This window comes from Diadema antillarum, unplaced genomic scaffold (assembly GCF_040938485.1).
Source record: "Diadema antillarum isolate AM-2024a unplaced genomic scaffold, OU_Dant_1.0 seq00001250_RagTag, whole genome shotgun sequence".
NCBI lineage: Eukaryota > Metazoa > Echinodermata > Echinoidea > Diadematoida > Diadematidae > Diadema > Diadema antillarum.
In genome coordinates this window covers 762828-783709 of record NW_027272036.1, presented here as the reverse complement: position 1 = coordinate 783709, position 20882 = coordinate 762828, and the positions used below count along the sequence as shown (strand labels likewise).

General features: G+C 37.7%; 1 protein-coding gene across 1 annotated transcript in view; it reads left to right on the top strand.

The window, feature by feature from the left end:
* LOC139745302 (vinculin-like) overlaps positions 1-20882 on the top strand; it is an 81848-nt gene that overhangs the window by 37455 nt on the left and 23511 nt on the right. The window contains exons 4-14 of the mRNA XM_071655699.1: positions 2737-2882; positions 4932-5103; positions 7126-7350; positions 8557-8702; positions 11168-11360; positions 12330-12475; positions 13246-13338; positions 14668-14737; positions 15673-15890; positions 17939-18050; positions 20044-20241. Of these exons, the coding sequence (XP_071511800.1) occupies positions 2737-2882; positions 4932-5103; positions 7126-7350; positions 8557-8702; positions 11168-11360; positions 12330-12475; positions 13246-13338; positions 14668-14737; positions 15673-15890; positions 17939-18050; positions 20044-20241 (1719 nt within the window). The remainder of the gene's footprint in view (positions 1-2736; positions 2883-4931; positions 5104-7125; positions 7351-8556; positions 8703-11167; positions 11361-12329; positions 12476-13245; positions 13339-14667; positions 14738-15672; positions 15891-17938; positions 18051-20043; positions 20242-20882) is intronic.

The following is a 20882-nucleotide window of genomic DNA, read 5'->3' as shown; positions in this document are numbered from 1 at the left end:
ATTATATGTTATTTCATAAGAAGAAGGGAAATGTGCAATTCACAAATGACATAAAAATATATGGAAAGCCAATAACTCGATGTAAATCAGTTCAGTTTTTAGGTATTATTCTGGATGAAAATATTGACTGGCGTGAACACATAGAAAATGTATGCAGAAAAGTTGCGCAGTTTGTAGGTGTTTTAAATCGTTTGAAGTTTGAATTGCCATCTTTTGTTTTATTTTCTCTTTACAATTCTTTTATATTGCCTCATTTGTTGTATTGTAATGTCGTATGGGGAAACACTTTTAATTCCAGACTTGATAAGTTATTCAAATTACAAAAGAAAGCAATTCGTAATGTTACAAAATCTCCATATTTAGCTCACACTTCTCAGTTATTTAAACGATTGAATACACTTAAGCTGCACGATATAAATAAACTTCAAATAATTTCTTTCATGCAACGCTTCCACACAGATACACTCTCTCCTTAGATCATTAATATGTTTACATTAAATTCAAATATACACACTCATAACACACGGAGCTGCAATAAAGTTCATCAATGGAAATGTCGTAGTACGAAATTAAAACAAACTCTTCGTCATACAGGACCAGTTTTTTGGAATGCAATTATTAAGCCAGATAATTATAATAAGCAACATAATAATTTATTCAAGAAGCAGTATAAAAGACATCTTTTATCTTTTTATTAAGATAGCATTGATGTATCTAACAATTCTTTCTACGTTCATTTCGTTTTTTGTTGTTTTTTTGTGTCTGATGTTCGTTTGTGTATCTTCTGTATAAAACTGATTTATGGTTTTTGAAAACAACTTTGATTCCAATTCTACACGATTTGTAACAACGGTGTATGCGCGCCTACAGGCCTTATTGGCTTTTTATGTGTACACCATTTTCCATTTTACTTGTTGCCTTTTATATTCTGGAATTCATGACTGTAATTCTGATGTTGTTGTGGTTTCTTTTACATGTCATTGTTGTTTATGTTCATCTGTAACACCGAATGCTTCATGTTGTTTTATTGTGATTGAAATGGAAATAAACGAATTGAATTGAATTGAAAAAAAAAAAAAAAAAAAAAATCAGATTGCAGAGATTCTAAAGCCCATTTTATAATATACATGGCTCACAACCAATGAGATGACAGAAGTTTCTCAACCTGTTCTACAAAACTATATGATGTGTGATGTATACTATATGTCGGATTTTGCTCAGGGAAACAAATGGCATGAAACACGTCCCACTTGGATATTGTTAATCAATTAATTCATGTGTCACTTTTGGACAAGCAGTTTTTTGCAGCTTTTTTTTTTTCTTTTCCTGCAATTAATTCATCAAACACACTTTGTGTATAAAATGCAAAATGCCATTTGTGCAATAGGCTTGTCTATACAACTGTATTTACGTACAAACACATTCTTGAAAAATAGCGGTGAGATATAAGATAGAAATAAATAGCAATGCCTTCATATTGCGCCATGTATCGAGTAAAACTATTACAAGGTGTATTGTGCCGCAGGAGGAGGAGAAGGAATCTGATACACTATAGGCAATATAACAATCTTGGGTCAACCAGGCACTTTATGCTGGATGTTTATATTCCTTGTAAACTGGAAGCCAAGCTGTTTGTATGCTTTAAACCTCAAGCTGTGTATCAAGTGCTTGATAGTGAATGTAAGAGGATTCCTAAGAGTTTTAATTTCATAAGTAGGCACATCCTGAAAGTGATATGGACTCTCAGTAAAGTTTAAAAATACAGTTCCAGGAATAGATCTGATGATTTTTTTTCTTTCATTATAAATGGAACCAGGCAGTCAATAGAGCAGCCCAGTCTACACTTGAAAGGAAATTATTTTGATGTCAAAAATTCACAATGAGATAGAGGGAGAATTTAAGGATGAAGGGGTTTTTGTTGTACATGTATTTCTTTTTTATTTCTGTTTTGCTTTGCAGAGAGATAGTAGTTACAGAGAGATTTTTTGTTTTGTTTGAATTTTGTTTTGCTGTTATTCTCCTTGAGAAAGATTGTACACTCAATCTGTATTAGAACACCAAGTGACAAAGAGGGAAGTAGCCTTGGATTTAAATCCTTGGTTTCACTTGGTGTTTACTTGGTGTTCATTTGGTGTTTACTTGGTGTTCATTTGGTGTTTACTTGGTGTTCATGATACTACAGATCTATCAAATGACCCTATTCATGGAGAGTAACAGCAAAAAAGAAAAAAACATTGAAACAGAAAGTAGTGACGTGACCCGAGTCCTGATTCACTAAGCTCTAGAATCCTCAGTTTGATTCCACTAAGCCATTTAGGATCAGTTGGTCTTCAGAAGTAAGGGACTGTTTCATTTTGCCATTTGGGAACAATATCTCGCACTTATCTTCCCATGTTTTATAATACACCTTGAATTTCATGATTCACTAAGCTCAAGAATCAATCCTCAGTTTGATTACACTTGTCTGTTTAAAATCATTCAGTCATCAGAATCTGATTAAAATCATTTAGTCGTCAGAAGTAAGGAACCGTTTCATTTTGCCATTTGGGAACAATATCTTCGACCCAACTTCTCATGTTTTAAAATACATCTTCAATGTCTGTGAATATCCTTATTAGATTTGATCTGAATCTGTCCCAACTTTATTTTCATGATTAGGCTCAATGTTGTTCACATGTTGGTGAAATAAGGCCCTGATGTGAATACAGATTTTATTTCTTGTGTTCCTTATGGCAGGAATTCTGGGAGGGACGTCAGACCTGCTGCTCTGCTTCGACCAATCAGAAGTGAGGAAGATCCTGGCTGTGGCCAAGGGTGTCATGGAGTATTTGGCTGTCTCTGAGGTCGTTGACATCTTGGAGGACCTGGTCACCTTCGTCAAGGTCAGATATGAATAGATGAGTTTTAGTGTTTCCATGGTAATGTGATGCACAAATTACGCCTACCCTCAAGTTTTGACAGTGATTTGGTGCAGTCAGTACTGCATCTGCCTCTCAGTCCAAATGACAAGGGTTTGATTCCAGAGTCTACCCTCTGGTACATGGCAAAAAATGCTCTGTTCCTCTGATATGGAGGTCCCCTGTGTGAGCTGTTAACGACTCATGCACGTAAAAGATCTCACTTTATTTATTCATCAAAAAGAGCAGTGTGCTATTAAAGTGGGTGAAGTGGTCCACCTATCTGTAATGTACCTGTAAAAGAAAATGTGTGAAAGATGCTTCTCGTGGTTTTCCCCAGGGCCCTATTTCATAAAAGGTGTTAGTAAAGCAACTCTTGCTGGAATGACAACTTCCAATAGCAACAGCCAATCAGGAAGAGGGATTCTTGTTGTTACCATGACATTTGCCACTCCAACAAGAGTTGCTATCATATCAGCTTTTTATGAAATAGAACCCTGATGATTTGCAGTAGTCAGCAAATGGTAACAACCAGGCACTTTGGGAATCAGGTGCCTCTGAATGTTCTTTGCAGTTATACTCTGCCGTATACTGTAAAAGTGGTTTCTTTCGCGTGCAGATACTCTTGCGGTTTCCATTGGTGCCGACTTTTTTGCGCATTTTTAAATTCGCGGTTGGCAAAATCTGTGAATTCACAATCGGCAAAAACTGTTTTATTTTGCACATGAAAACCCAAACTATAATCCAATTATTATTTTATTTATCAAATAGAAATTAAACTTAAATGCAGGCTTACCTGAAACCCCGTCTCTCAAGTACTTTATAACATGCGTGTACCTACATTGCGCAGTATCGCTGTGTGTGTTGACCATCAATACACTCAATGTGCAGAATCTTCGTGTGTGCATGTGCGCAATAGTGTTGTAACAAGTGGCGAGTTCAAATCATTTCCTTGCGTGGTTGATTTCGCGCGCGACTTCAAAACATTTTCGCGTGATGTTAAATTCGCGGTTCAACCTCAAAGCGCGAAAAGTGCGAAGATAAAATCAAAAGAGAAAACCGAAAGAAACCACTTTTACAGTACTGTCCATCATGATTATCATCGTCACGTTGTTTGTATTTCTTTAAGTAGCCAATTACAACGTACTGTATGATAAAAAACAAAACCCTCCCCAATGATATTCTTCATGGTTTCAATCTTGTAATACTTTCATCATTTGGACTGGCTAGGTCTCTATCTTAAAGGACAAGTTCACCTTCATAAACATAAGGATTGAGAGAATGTAGCAATATTAGTAGAACACATCATTGAAAGTTTGAGGAAAATCAGACAATCCGCTCAAAAGTTATGAATTTTTGAAGTTTTTGTGCGGTACCCGCTGGATGAGAAGACTACTGCAGTGTATGAATAACTTAGATGTCACATGCGTACAACAATATAAGGAAAATATAAAGAGAATTTCACAAAATTCCATCTTTTGAAAAAAGTACACATTCCCCTGACTCGTTACCGATAAATGTTATGGGTAATATTATTCCCCCTGCCTTTAGAAAGAGGCAAGTCAAGTGCTCTTTTATTATGCAAAAAAAGTGAAAGTATGTTGAATTTTCTTTTATATTTTCTTTATACTGTTGTACGCATATGACTCACAAGCTGTAGTAGTCTCCTCATCCAGCGGTTCCAACACAAAAATTTAAAAAATTCATAACTTTTGCATTGACTGTCCAATTTTCCTCAAACTTTCACTGATGTGTTCTACTAATATTGTTGCATTTTCTCAATCCTTATGTTTATGAAGGTGAACTTGTCCTTTAACTCTGAGAAGACTCGTCCTGAGTGTACTCGGGCAAGTGTCTGTAGGAAATGCTTGTTATATGATCAAAATCAGCTTGTCTTCAATGGGTTAAGAGTACAAAATGTATGATGTCATGACACACTTAGACAAAGTAGAAATGTCAGAGCAATGAATGAAGGAGTCAAGTGGTCATTAATGTCTGACCTTTCAGTGATTTTTAACTGACCTTTCATCCTAGAACCTGACCCCTGGGTTGACCAACCTTGCTCAGAAGGTGACAGCCAGGAGTAAGGAGCTGACCCATGTTGCCCATGCCAACGGTCTCATCAACCACACAGAGAGTTTGAAGAGGACCACACCCATCTTGATTTCTTCCATGAAGATTTATGTCACTACACTTCAGAAAGGAGGTGAGAAGAGGCTGTTTGAGAGTGCCCAGTGTTCAGTGTTCAGTGTTCAGTGTATGAGTTTGGTGTAAAAGAGGACCATGCCCATCTTGAATTCTTCCATGAAGATCTATGTCACTACACTTCAAAAAGGAGGTGAGAGGATGCTGTTTGGCAGTGCCCAGTGCCCAGTGTTCAGTGTTCAGTGTATGAGTTTGGTGTAATGTGTCCAATGGCTGGTGTCCGCTATGTTGCCCACGCCAACGGTGTCATAAACCACACAGAGAGTTTGAAGAGGACCACACCCATCCTGATATCTTCAGTGAAGATCTATGTCGCCACTGTTCAGAAAGGAGGTGAGAAGAGGTCGCTTGGCCGTGTCCAGTGTTCAGTGTTCAGTGTATGAGTTTAGTGTATTGTGTCCAATGGCTGGTGTCTATGTTGCCCACGCAATAGTCTCATAAACCACATGGAGAGTTTGAAGATGACCACACCCATCTGGATTTCATCCATGAAGATCTGTGTCACTATGCTCCAGAAAGGAGGTGAGAAGACATGTTCAGTGTTCAGTGTATAAGTTTGGTGTATTGTGTCCAATGGCTGGTGTCAGCTAGCTGGTGTCTGCTGACTGTGTCAAGCTTTGCTTCTGATTGCAGTCCTCTGCAGTTTCTCTCATTACCTCCGCCAAGGGGGGAGGTTACGTTGGTTTGTTTGTTAGTTGGTTTCTTCGTTTGTCCGTGTGCAAAATAACTCAAAAAGTAGTGAACGGATTTTAATGAAACTTGCAGGAAAGGTTGAGAATGACACAAGTACCAAACGATTAACTTTTGGTAGTGATCCGAGAATTTTTGGGTAATTTATGAAGGATTTTTGATATTTTGGCAGGTAGGGTCAATGAACTAGGGAGTTCAGGCTGCGCGTATTTGAGGTTTGCATGCGCGCACTAAAGCGCGTGCTCTAGTTTCTGCTAGGGCGAGGCGCGCTGTGCAGCTGAGCTAGGTTTATGACGTAACAAAGGCTTCTATATTGCGAAATCAGGCGGCTTTCTGTACTTGGGTGGAAATCACTGATCTCAAACAAGATCAGTGCGGGTTGAAATGGGCTGCGTGCTTGGCGGAGGTCTGCACTCTCGGAGTGCTTTTCTAGTTTTCATATTCTATTGAACTGAAGATTTTTGTGCAAGTAATTTTTCTTGCTTAGGTGTGTAAGGTGATATTTGTAGACCTTTTTGAAGGAGAAGTAATTTCAATTAGTATGTAAAGGATAAACTGACAACTTGTAAACATCGACATTACAAGTTCAGAAAAAAAAGTATTATGAAAAAAACACGTACTGCCTGGTTATGTATGTTTTCACAAAAGCCATTTTTGGAAAATGGAGTCATTTGTATCCTTCAGCCTTCGTAATGAATAAAATGAAATGAAATAAATTGTATACCTTGTTAAAAAACATAGATTAAAGGGATAGTACAGTATTGGTGGAGATGAGAATTGGGCTTTTAACTTTTTGCGAGATACAACTGTACCAAGAAAACACTTATGATATAGTACAGAGCATACCATTTTAAGAGGAATTCAAAGTTTATTTGATGAAAATCGGGTTTGGAATGACTGAAACATCCAAAAACAAAGTAAAACAAAGCAATCGTAATAAAGTGTGGGTCCCACACTTTATTAGAATTGCTCTTTTTTGGATATCTCAGCCATTTGAAAACCAATTTTCATCAAATAAACGTTGAATCCTTCTTAAAATTACATGCTCTTTCATATTTCATAAGAGGTTTCTCATTATCTCACTTAGGAATGTTCAAAACATGAACCCCCTCCTCAACCAGTACTGTACAGTCCCTTTAAGGTAATTTCACCTGAATAAAGTGCTACATTCTTCTGTAAATCATATTAAGCATCATACTTATTGATATTAAGCATCATACCTATTGATATTAAGCATCATTCATAGTAATGTTAAGCATAGAGGCTGTAGTTGTAGACCTATTTGTGATATTGACATATAATCAAATTAAAGATGACTGAAATATGTTTCCAGGGCGGGGACGAGAAGAGGCGCAGCAGAACCGGACTTTCATCGTCGGCCGAATGTCGCATGAGATCACGGAGATCATGCGCATTTTGAAACTAACGTCAGCGGACGAAGACGATTGGTCGATGGACGACATCCAAATCATGAAGAAGGCGGCGTTCAACATCAACAACCAGCTTCAGTCGGCCAAGACTTGGCTGAGTAATCCAGATGGAGAACCTGGTGGTTTGGGTGAGTAGACATCAAATCACTCCAACAGGATTTCATGTTTATGCCTCCGCCACAAAATGTTGCTTGCCAACCCTTACTGTATACGCTGAATATTTCGCAAGGTTGTTATTTTTGCGAATTTCACGATTCGGGTGCTATTTGTGAAATTAAAGACACGCGAAAAATAATGACTCTGATCCAGATATGAATGTGATGCACGTATACTTTTTCCGTTCAGTACAGTACTCCACGACAGTGAATTTAACCACTTGTGAAGTCGTCGGAAAGTCCCGATTCGTGAAAATTTAGACTCCCTAAGTATATGGCCTATACAGTATGTTTTTTGGTCGTCTGTCCCTCTGTCTGTCATTCCATCCTTCTGTCCTTCCATCTGCAATCAATTTTGTGAACAGTGTTAAACTAAAAAACCGCTTGAGGTATCCTAATGAAACTTGGCACATTGAGTGTGTGGACGAAGTTTTGCACATCAACCATGCATTATGGTAGAGGCATACCAGTTGCCACAGTGACATTTATAGTTACTTCGTGATTTCATTGTAAAATACAGGGTGAACATGTCACTCGGACTTAATTTCATTTCTACAACTTGATATTATTCGTATGTGCAGGTGAAATGTTATACTCCAACTTGATTTCATTCTTACATAGAGCTTTAACATGTCACTTTGACTTGATTTCATTCTTACAACCTGAATTTATACCTAAATATAGGTTAAGCATGTCGGTTCAACTTGACTTAGTAATCCTGTTTATGTCGTGTATGGTGTAGTTTTGTAACACTGTGTACTGAGTGGTGTAGTTTTTTAACCTACATTTGTGCTAGATATTGTAAGGTGGTAACACTGTATTGAATGATGTTATTTTGTAACACTGCACTGAGAGGTGTAATTTTGTAATTAACCTACCTAGATATTGTAAATATGTAACACTGTATGCTGAATAGTGTAAGTTTATAACACTGTGTACTGAATCATGTAATTTTTTAACACTGCACTGAGAGGTGTAATTTTGTAATTAAGCTATTTAGATATTAGAAGTATGTAACACTGTATTCTGAATGGTGTAAGTTTATAACACTGTGTACTGAATGGTGTAAGTTACACTGTGCACTGAATGGTATGGTACTGAATGGTGTATGTTACACTGACTGTGTACTGATTAGTGTAAGTTTGTAACACTGTGTATGTGTGTGTTGTTCTATGGCAGGTGAGAAGGCAGTGAGAGACATCTTGAAGGATGCCAGGAGAGTGGCTGACCGCACCGAGGGGGCGGAGAGAGAACGTCTCCTAGCAACCATCAATGAGGTGGAAACCATGATGGATCAGCTCTGTGCTCTCAGGGCCAGGGGTCAGGTGAGTTCACAGCAGGTCAAAGGTCAACTCGTGACCTTTAAGGTCTCTAACCTTTGTAAATCCCTGTTTCGTATGGGTCGCCTGCACTTTTTTTCCTTTTTTTTAGTACTTATAAATTTGTGGTTTAAATTCAGTTTTGATGATTGCTCTGACTCCCACTTTCTGGCACTGAATTTCTACTTTCTCCTATTGGCCTGAAGCCCGCAGCCTGTATACTCATACGTCATTGAAACCACCATTATTTTGTACAACATTTCTTCGTTGTTTTGCTGCAAAACTACTTTGCTGTATCAATGCCTCTGGAGTTTTCCCGAATCATTGATGTGATGTTCAGAGCTCTATAATATTAACACTGTATATTAGTTTTTTTTCTTTCTCTAGAAATAATGATACAGCTGTAGTAATGTTCCCTATTTTGTAAATATTATCATTGTATGTGTGCCTTATGTAAAATCAATACTGTATATTATTTTGGGTTGACCCCTGAGATTTCTATGTGTGTATACGTGTTTGAGTGTGTGCACGTTGGTGAGTTTGTGTGCAGTACACGCGCGTGTATATTATATAGTCATTTGAGTTTGCGTGAAGAATATGAGGTATAAAGGTCATCAATATCATAATATGAGCTCCCTCGTGGAGACTTAATGAGCTCCTTTGTGGAGACGTACATTATGAGCTTCCTCATGGAGACAATATGAGCTCCCTCGTGGAGACAATATGAGCTCCCTTGTGGAGACTTGGTATATCTAATATTCTTGTTTACATCTCTAAGATTTATAGTGTTTTGGTATATGTTAGTGTTGCCTTGGGTAAATTATTTGTATAGGACCCCATTTTCTCTATCTCTTCATTCTTCCTTTAAAACAACAGCAACTTTAAGGGAGACTTTTTAAAGTGATACTTTTTAAGGTTTTCACAGACGGCGATTTTTATAAAACAAATAATGATGAAGTAGAAATCATTATCTTAGTACTGATGTTAATGGTACTGTGAAATAAAGTAAAATGAAATTGTAATAATATCAAGAGAAAGTAAGGAATAGCGAGTCAAAGCAATATTCACAGTCAGTACTAATGTGAGGGTGGTTATGGTACAATATGCAATGACTGGTGTCAGTTTAATGGCAAAGTTCATCTTGGAGACTATGATATTCATAGTAAGTGAAAGAATTTTGTGTTATTTGAGCAAGTAGCATCACTTGATCTGTAATGGTGGAATAAGTAAGTGTTTGTGAGGCATATTTAGTTTCACTTTCGATTCATTGCATTTAAAGAGTTTGCAAGGTTTGGTTGTTTCTATAGTATCCCCTCTGTTGTAGAAAATACTTTTGGAAGAGATGGATAGATAGAAAGAACAAAATGGATATTAAAGAGATGAAGAGACAGAGAGATAGATCACTGAGGTAGAAAGATATATAGATGGATAGATAGATGTATAGATGGATAGATAGATATATAGATGGATAGATAGATATATAGATGGATAGATAGATATATAGATGGATAGATAGATGTATAGATGGATAGATAGATGGATAGATAGATATATAGATGTATAGATGGATAGATAGATGTATAGATGGATAGATATAGATATATAGATGGATAGATAGATGTATAGATCGATAGATGTATAGATGGATAGATAGATATATAGATGGATAGATAGATTTATAGATGGATAGATAGATGTATAGATGGATAGATAGATATATAGATGGATAGATAGATATATAGATGGATAGATAGATATATAGATGGATAGATAGCAGATGGATAGATAGATGGATAGATAGATATATAGCTGGATAGATAGATTGACAGATAGATAGATAGATTGATATATAAATCTGATAGAGTAAGAGAGGGAGAAAAAGAGGGTGGGTCACTTCTGCACATGCCGTCATATTTCTGTCAGTCACAACTACTCATACTGATCTTATGAAGTGATGGTATAAGTTTTAAGTACAATGCCTTATTGTTTTTTTTTTTGTATAAAAAAAATGAAAATGTTGTTTAGGTTGATAATTTAGCAACCATATGTCCTACCCCCTTTCAAAAGTTATCTTTATGCTGAGGTACACATGTATTTTTCTAGCCAAATAGTTTCCTAGAGTGTGGGCCTAGAGTGTACATTTTTATCTTTGTGAAAACAGCATGATGAGTTTTCACCAAACTTGGCAAGTAGCATTCCTAAGGAGATAGGATCTCATTTGTTTGAGTGGGCATTGTAATCCCCTGGGGACCGTTTAAACAATGCCAAGTATGTGGTGTTTTGCTGTCATTACACTGAATGTTTGGTGTTTGTGATTATCAGGGCAATTTAGTCTATACCATTTACGTGGTGTTACACTGGTATTACACTGAATATTTAGTGTCTGTTACTATCAGGGAAATTTAATCAACGCCAAGTATGTGGTGTTATGCTGTCATTACACTGAATGTTTTGGTGTTTGTGATTATCAGGGCAATTCACCAGAAGCCTTGCAGCTTGCTCGTCAGATAGCAGCCAAACTGGACTACCTTCAGAAGCAGGTGGATGACTCGGTCAAGAGGGCAATGGTCAGTGGAGTGACCAAGACTGCCTACACCCTGGCTGGCAAAGTGGAACAGGCCCAGAAGTGGCTTCGAAACCCTACACCGAATGACATGGATGTCGGTGAGTCCACTCTGTCACAGGGAGGTTGAATGAAATAGAGAGGGAGGGACAGTCTGATACTAGCTCGGAGCCAACAAGAAGGTTTTGCGATACTTTATTATCTGTGTAATCCCTCCCCTTTGTAGGCAGTTGTACAATTTTTCATGAAAATGGTTGTTACACAAAGTTGAGAAAAATGAGGATAGATACTTGTTGCTGTAAAATCTTGTATTGTATGAGCTGATTTTTTTTTTTTTTTTGCAGTGGTCTTATTTTTATAGATTTTTTGGATGATCTTCGAGCCACAAAAATGATATTGCATGAAAACAATGATGTGTATCATTTTTAAAGAAATTCGAGCCATGTCAAGTCAATCTTGGATTACGTGTATGTGCAACTAGAACTATAATGGTAGGTCTAGCATGCTGCCTTGGCTGAGACATAGCAATATTTGGACATAATAGCACACTAGCGCAGTGCTTCGAATGAAGAACACACTCTTTGATTTTGTTCAGGAAATCACCTAGTAAAATCAATCAGTACTAGTATTGTCACATGTTACTCTCATTCTCATTTTATTGTATGAAATTGAAGTTACAATTAGCAGACCCTCACAACAGGGAAATTAGCATCTCACAAAAAATATCTGACACAAACTAATCACCTGGACCCCATGGAAGACCAGCTTAGCATAGCTGAGTATGAGCTATCCAGACATCTTGTCTAAAGGAAAATGAACAAACAAACAAACAAACAAACAAACAGCATTTGCAGTTTAAGTTATCACTCACAATCAGATTGCAAGGATATTGCCATAAAAAAATGATGGAAGAAGTACACTGTATTATGCTAGTAGACATTGTTCAGAGACAAAAAGCGGTAAAAGGAAATGTAACATTTTACTAGAATTGTTTTCCCTGTAAGAGGATCAGTTCATGAAATAATGTGATGATTAATTTCGATCTTATTTTCCTGTTTGATTGGCTGAAGCTAACCGGGCCATCGCTGGCATCGTGTCTCAGGGCCGTAAAGTGGCTGAAAACATGAGTGGGCCAGAGAGAGCAGAACTTCTCCAGAAGTGTGCTGAGGTGGAACAACTCGCTAAGCAGATAACAGACCTGGTGAAACGAGGCATGGTTAGTGTCTTAGTCCCACATATTAAGTTTCATGAAAGGACATCTGTTCTCACAGACCTGGTGAAACGAGGCATGGTTAATCCCTTAGTCCCAATAATAATTGTATCGATATGGGGCTTTATACTGGTGTTTCTAAGCACACAAATACCAAAGCTATGTAGACAAGGTGTGCTGTGTACACTGATGTAACATTTTTGAATCATCAAAAGTTAAGTTCTTGTGTGAGTTGTTTTATTTTGCTACATAACTGTGATGACTGTATGTGGGAAGTGAATAATGTATAGTGAAGGCTTGTGAAGTCTGTCAGTCCAAGCCGGAGAAAGTTCACACTTCTCTATAACTTGATGAACTCAGTGTAGGGACATATCACCATCTAAGGTTGAAGTTATATCTTGATAGGTGTGTCCAATATCTGTCATCAACAAATCTTTCTTTTTGTCAAAATCACGATACGCAAATAGTCTTCTGTAATTTTTTTCTAAGCTGTGTAGACCTTAAAATATATGCAACCACGATTCGGTATCACCCGCTACTTTTCCTCTTATTAAGTGTCTTTAGGGTTTCATTTTTTGTCATCTTATTCTCGGAACACTGCAAGCCTAAATGTGACGAATTTCTCTCTTTGAGTCTGGTGAAGTGTAATGCTAACCAAGCTACTTTCAAACTCATTGAAGACTAGCTCCAAGTTTACTCAGCAGGTGTCTATGGGAAACACAGCAAAATGAGCTTGTCCAAGCCACTCATCTCTCTTTGTTCATCTCTCTCACAAGGGGAACTCCCCAGAGGCTGAGAGGGTCGCTAGGCTCCTTGCAGAGAAACTCCCAGCCCTCCAGAAGATGATAGAGAATGCACTGGTGAAGGAGGTGAGTGATGAGGGGTTTACCCTTTGTACGATCTTGAGTCTGGTTACCTCTTGTGTAGTGTGTATGTGATGTATTGACACTTTGTGTATGGTGTGTTGGTCCCTGGTGTTTGGTGTATTGATTCTCTTTTGTGGTGTATATGCACTGGTCAAGGAGATGGGTGATGAGGATTTCCCTTTCATACAGTTTTGAGTCTGGTTACCTTTGGTGTATAAATTATGTGGTACAGTGTAATTAGACAATTTGTGTATAGTGTATTGGTCTCTGGTGTGTGTGTTTGTGGTTTTTTTTTTTGTGTGTGTGTGGTATATACACACTGGTCAGAAAGGTAGGTGATGAGGGGTTCCCCTTCATAACTAGTCTTCAGTCTGGTTACCTTGTGTGTAGTATGTGGTGTATTGGTACTTTGTGTATGGTATACTGGTCTCTGGTGTTTGGTGTTTGATTTTTGTGTGTGGTGTATATGTACTGGTCAAGGAAGTGGGTGATGAGGAGTTTCCCTTTATGTGGTGTGTATGTGGTATATTGATCCTTTGTGTATGGTGTATTGGTCTTTGGTGTTTGGTGTATTGATTCCTTTTTTGTGGTGTATATGCACTGGTCAAGGAGGTGGATGATATAAAGGGGTTTTAGTGTGGTTACATCTTGTGTAGTGTGTATGTGGTGTATTGACACTTTGTGTATAGTGTAATGTCTCTGGTGTTTGGTGTATTGATTTTTGTGTGTGGTGTATATGCACTGGTCAAGTAGGTGGGTGATGAGGATTTCCCTTTCATGCAGTCCTGAGTCTGGTTACTTCTTGTGTAGTATGTGGTGTGTATATGGTGTATTGATACCTTGTGTGTGGTATATTGGTTTCTTGTGTGTGGTGTACACTGTATAGTGTACTAGTGTCTAAAACATATAGTTCTGGTATTCTGTGTGACTGAACTGCATTTAATTTGGTCCAAAAATATCATCTTGATCTGCGTTTGAAGTGATGTGTGAAGAAACAGGCATAAGAAAGAAACAAAACAAGACAAAACAACAAATTTCCCAATGTTATGTTTGGAAACAGGCAGAGCGAAATCATTGTTGTTGTTGTTCATGTTTTGCTTTAGTGTAATATGATAAATCTTTTGTCAATAATGCTCATTTTACTGTAAGATATAATAAGACATGGAATTTGAACATGCTGTTATAATGCAAGGGCATGATCTGTCATGTACGGCACTTGATTTCTTGTTATGCCTTCCATGCATTTTGACCATGCCATTCTGTACATATGTTAACACTGTATCTACATGGTGTATGTAACATGACATTAATGTCATGTTAATTTTTTTGTAGGTGGTTGATGCCTTCATGGATACTACCACACCAATCAAACAACTGGAGAAGGCAGCAAAAGCCCCCATTGGTAAGACACCTGTTAGCCTTGATATTTCTTGTGGTATGGCATGAGATGATATATGCTGCAACTGATTGACAGGGTACCCTTTATCAGTGTAGATAAGCAATTTCAGCAATGGGAAGTGAAATAAGATGATATATTACGTGCTTAGCAAGTACATGTGTAACTCAAGCTGTATCAATTAATTGAACAATTTACATATTTATGATTTTTTTTTAAAGTAATTGCCCTTTAGTTTAGGAAATATGTTAGTTTGTCAGGCTGTATGGGTTTCTCATAATATTTTTGCAAGTAGAATTATCAAAATTCTTTATCATCTTTTGCATCCATTCAATTTTGTTGTATTTTGTTTGGTTTGCTGAAGCAAAACAATAGAAGATATTTATACCCGCATTCAACAATAGCACATTAACAAGTCGATCATACATGCACACTCTATTAATGTACAGTGTATAATTGATCACATTGAATAGCAATTGTAAACATACAGAAATACTTGATATTTCCATTCCCGTTGACCTTCGAGTAACCTTGCATTGACTTCTAATTTGCTAATGACCTCATGAACGCATTATGAGTGTAAACTCCAGGTCTATCTGTAGATATTTCACAAATGCAGAGTCTGTAAAAGCAGCACAGTTTGGTGTAAGAGCAAGAGTAAGAGAGACTTTTGAGGGGAGGAGCCTGAGATTTTGTAGTGGCATGCTGTTAGAGTATGTAATGCTGCAATTATCATTGCTGTTGTATTATTCAATGTTGGAGGTCATGTCTGTTGCGTACTGTGGTCATTCGTATTCCATGTAATATCTTACATTGATCTTTTCAAAACAAACGTAAAATACACCAGATAAAGATAGTGTGTGCTAGTACAGAATTTGATACATAGATGAAGGAAGTGAGCATAAACTGAAGTCAAAGGTCAAATGTTTGACTTCCTGTAGATGTTCCAGACCGGGAGCCAACCTATACCTCTAGGGCTACCATCTTCCTGAGACACGCTAATACCATCACTGATACGGCCAAGGCTGTGGCAGCGGCTGGTAACAGCAATGACAGGCAGCTGGTGGAGGAACTCAATGGCAGGGCACAGGAAGTGAGGGACCTGGCACCTCAGGTGGTGGCTGCTGGGAAGGTTCTTCTCCTCAATCCTGGAGAACAGGTAGGAGCACAGTGTATTAGTGTGAATGATTCTTGGTTGACCTTTGTACTCTTTTTCATGTGAAATGACCCTTGGATGACCTTTGAACTCTGTAATTTGAAATGACTCATAGTTGAACTTTGCACTCTTTAATTTGAAGTGACCCTCGGTTGAGGAAGCATTACAAACTAGCTGTAAAGTATAGCTTTGAGTGACATGTGTTATCATCTGACTTTTAATGTATGTTAAAGGTACTGTTTACCTTTGGGAGCAGTGATTTAAAGGGATAGTACAGTATTGGTGGAGATGAGAATTGGGCTTTTAACTTTTTGCGAGATACCAAGAAAACACTTATGATATAGTACTGAGCATACCATTTAAAGAGGAATTCAAAGTTTATTTGATGAAAATCGGGTTTGGAATGACAGAAACATCTAAAAACAAAGTAAAACAAAGCGATCGTGATAAAGTGTGGGTCCCACACTTTATTAGAATCGCCCTTTTTGGATATCTCAGCCATTTCAAAACCAATTTTCATCAAATAAACGTTGAATTCCTCATAGAATTACATGCTCTTTCATATTTCATAAGAGGTTTCTCATTATCTCACCAAAAAATGTTAGAAACCTGAAATTAGGTCTCAACCAAAACTGTACGATCCCTTTAAAAATGTTCAAGATATCACATTTGATGCATATGTGTTGGTCAGTTGTATCACAAAACATCCTACCATATGAAATTTTTGCAACAAAGCCTAACATTTAAGGAGATATCACTATTTTTCTTAATAAACCGTAACTGTATACGGTTTAGTCTGGAAATTTTTTTATTATAACTATAGTTCACATTTTGTTTATTCAACAATACTTAAAGGACAAGTCTACCTTCATATACATGTGGATTGTGTGAATGCAACAATATCAGTTGAACACATCAATGAAAGTTTCGGGAAAATCGGACAATCCGTTCCAAAGTTATGAATTTTTAAACTATCTGCGCAGTCACTGCTGGATGAGAAAACTACTACAGTGTATGATGTCATATGCATGCAACGATATAAAGAAAATAAAAAGAGAATTTCACAAAATTTCACTTTTTGAATAAAGTACACATTTCTTCGACTTGTTACTGACATATGTTAAGGGTAATATTATACCCTCCTGCCTTCTGAAAGAGAGAAGTCAAGTGTTCTTTTGTTATGCGAGAAAAGGGAAAATATGTTGAATTTTCTTTATTTTTTCTTTATACTGTTGTACTCATGTGACATCACAAGCCATTGTAGTCTTCTCAGCCAGCCTTGAGTGAGCAGAAACTTCAAAAATTCATAACTTTTGAACGTATTGTCCGATTTTCCTCAAACTCTCACTGATGTGTTCTACTAATATTGCTGCATTCACTCTACCCACATGTCTATGAAGGTGAACTTGTCCTTTAACATCGATTATACTAATTCAAATTTTATCATTGGTTGTTTCTACTCTAAGTCACATTTTAGAACTATTCCGAAGCACTAATGCTGATTTTATGTTTCATTTGCAAATGGTAAATCATATGCCTTTAAGAGTGGATCCATTCTGAACCCCTTTCATCTCCATCAAACAGTGTAGGTGGGACTAAGGGATCAAACAGATGTTTGCTTGGTGTCTTCTTGAGCCAGTATCATAGGGACCCTGTGAGGTGGAAAGGCTGGCCTGACTCATATACAGGATATTTAGGAATCCAAATAATGAATGTGTATAGCTCTATACGCAGCACATACGCAGTACATAACATTCCTGTGATACTCAGCATGCATTTGCAGTAGTCCAAACAGAGTGACACACTGTTCAGTGATCATGTGCATAAATTGTAACCATACTCCTTTTGCACATGAAGGGGTAGGTTGTTACAGAGGACGGTCTTCTGTGTGTCTGTTAAAACAGTACCCCTCAATCTCTCCTGGGGTTTCATTGCCGGAGGCGACGAATTTTGTTCTCTGGACGTTGTCAGAATAAGGTCTGTTAAAACAGGGCTGTGGTCATAAGTCTCCAAACTTCTAATCTGTCCTTTTTGTGTGTGTGTGTGAACAGATGGCAGACTCTCACTTTGCTGAGCTCAAGAAGGAATACATAGGCAAGGTGGAAGGCTTGACCGACCTGGTTGACCAGGCTACGGACACTGTCCAGTTTGTCAAGGCTTCAGGTAAGAGCTAGTTAGCTGTCTGTCATCTAGTTTGGGTTATGGTTAAGATTAAAATTAATCCAAACCCTTACCTAGTTACCTAGTTAGGGGTCATGCTTCCTTTTCTTCTTCCGTTTGCCTTTTTCGTAACATAAAATGTTTGTTGCTGTAATTGTTACACAGATTTTCTAGTTTACTACTATTCTCTGTGATTAAGATCCTATGCTAGTGCAAGGATATTGTCATGTATCTTTATGAGCACCAAGTGATTAAGAAAGAACTAACCCAGGCTAGATCCTTTTTCACTTGTTTTTCATGATAATACAAATCAAGCTTATGAGCATTTTCATGGAAAAGAAGAGCAAAATATAAAACTTTAGCCACACTCTCTCCTCAAAACAACAAAAAGGTCACTTCATTATGTTTTGATTGTTATGTTTAAGTTGTCCATCATTGATACAGGATTTTGATTATTTCTGTGACTTTTCAGCATGACATGGAGTCTGCCGGTTGGTTTCTTAAAATCCAACAATCTGGTGCACACATGTGGTGGAATATTGTAATCTTTTGGACAATTTTGCAGATACAAATTCTATAAAAAATCCTTATCATATGGAAAAGTAAGAATATAAAGTTTACCGGTATTTATTTCTTTGCCTGTTGTTGAGTGAAGCATGACTTACATACACTTGTACGTAAAGTCTGATAACTTCAGAGGGATGTCATGTGACACATGATGATACCACCTGATAGTTACTCTGTAATGTCACATGACACTAAGGCCAAAAAAAAAGAAGGTTGTATTGGCGTAACATGAGATTTTCAAATAGGGTCGGTCGGGCGGATTTTTATTTATTTATTTTTTTTTTGCTACCTGCATTTTACGTGTAAAACTCGTGCTCAGTAAACAGTTACAACTGCTGCACCGTATGTGCTGTGTTCATCTATTCTACAAATCATTTATGAGGCCGATATTACTCGAATTATACCCCTTCACAGAATTACAAGATGCTGAAATCCCTATCCTGAATGTTTTCACTTCATATTTTACTATTTTGACTTAGATAAGATAGATGCAAATTGACCCATATGTACGATCTTTTCATCGCACACGGCGATCTCTATTACAGTCCCACATATACAGATTCGTGTAAGTTCTCCACACAAGAAACCTATGGCAAAACTGTGCACAATACATTGCAGTCTGAATGCTAAGTATACACTGTATAAATCTTGATAGAGTACGCGTCCGTGTTGGAAACAGATGACGTACTGATCAAGCGAGGCTATGCGAGGCGCTGGCGAGATCTCTCCGGAGCTCCCTCGTACATCCGATATCCCCAGAGCCGTTTCCACTTCCGGGTTTTTTGCGATCGCGATCGCAGTCAACAAGATACTTGATATCGATAGCAAAAAAAAATAATAAAAAAACATAGGGTCGGCGGAATTTTTAGGGTCGGGCGGGTTACGCCAATACAACAATTTTTTTTTTTTGGCCTAATGACAGTATGTGTGGTCACCTGACACATATATATGACAACCTGTGCTGTCACCTGACATCAACATATATTGTCACATGACAGAAATAACAACATGTCTGGCCACCTGAAGCTAATGACAACATGTTGTGGTCTCCCGACCTTTCTGACAATACGTGTGGTCACCCAACACATATATACACATCAACATATGAAGAGTTTGTTTGCAAAAAACGGTAAGTCCATATTTGCCAAATGGAGATATTTGTGATTAAAGGTCAAGAAAAATAAAGAGAATAATAAGAAAATTTTTGCTTCTTTTGACCATATCTTCAATAATGTACCTTTATGTAGTGACCAATATATCATTTAAAAGGTATTATTTTGTACTTTATGACAGAGACCGTACTTCAAAATCTTCAAAAATGGACTTATCGGTTTTTGCAAACAAACTCTTCATATATTGTCACCTGACAGTAATGACAACATGTTGTGGTCACCTGACACTAATATGTAGCCATGTTGTCACCTGATAGAGGAGGCCATCAAGCGAGACAGTGAAGCCGTGTCTGCTGGTATCCAGCAACAAAACCCAAACGTCATCATTGAGAAGGCCTCAAACATCGCCAGGCGGGCCAAGCGGGTCGCTGACGTAGCATCAAAGGAAGCAGCCAACTCCGAGGACCCTGAGTTTGTCGCCAAGGTTACTGCAGCTGCTGAGCAGCTGTCAAATGGTGAGTCAAAGGTCAAAGTTCTCTCAGTCACAGATAACAAGCAGATACAGTCTATTTTTTTGAGATTGACCTTATGGTTTGAGATCCCCTAATGAAAGTATGAAAGTAGTTCAAACTCTTTTTCATAATGTTATAGTGATCTACCTTATGAACTTAGGATGTAGAATCTGTGGTTCACCTTGTGTATAGACCTTAAAAGGTTTGGCAGAGAAAATAAGGAAGAGGATTTAAAAGTAAGGAAAACCAGAAAGAGAGATTTAAGAAAGAAAGAAATAAAAGTGGAGGGAAGGACAAGAGTAGAGGTAGTCAATAAAGATTAAAAGTATTTTTTCTTGAAGAGTCCTTAATGAGGGGTACAGTGAAAGAGAGAAAGTGTACAGAAAGATGTTTTTACGTTTTGACAGGCTGACTGTCAAGTCTTCTAGAGTAAAGTGGAGGAAGTGTGAGGAAGATTAAGGATTAAAGATAAGATTGAGGACGAGTCCCGAGTATACTCGGGCAAGCATATGGTATATGGGAAATGCGTTTTGTAGCAAAATCAAACCGTCCTCAACGGGTTAAAAAAAGTTAGTGGGTGCATTGGAAGGGGAAAGTGGCTGTTTGGTGGTGGTGTGTAATGGAAGCAGTGGAGGCCACTGTGG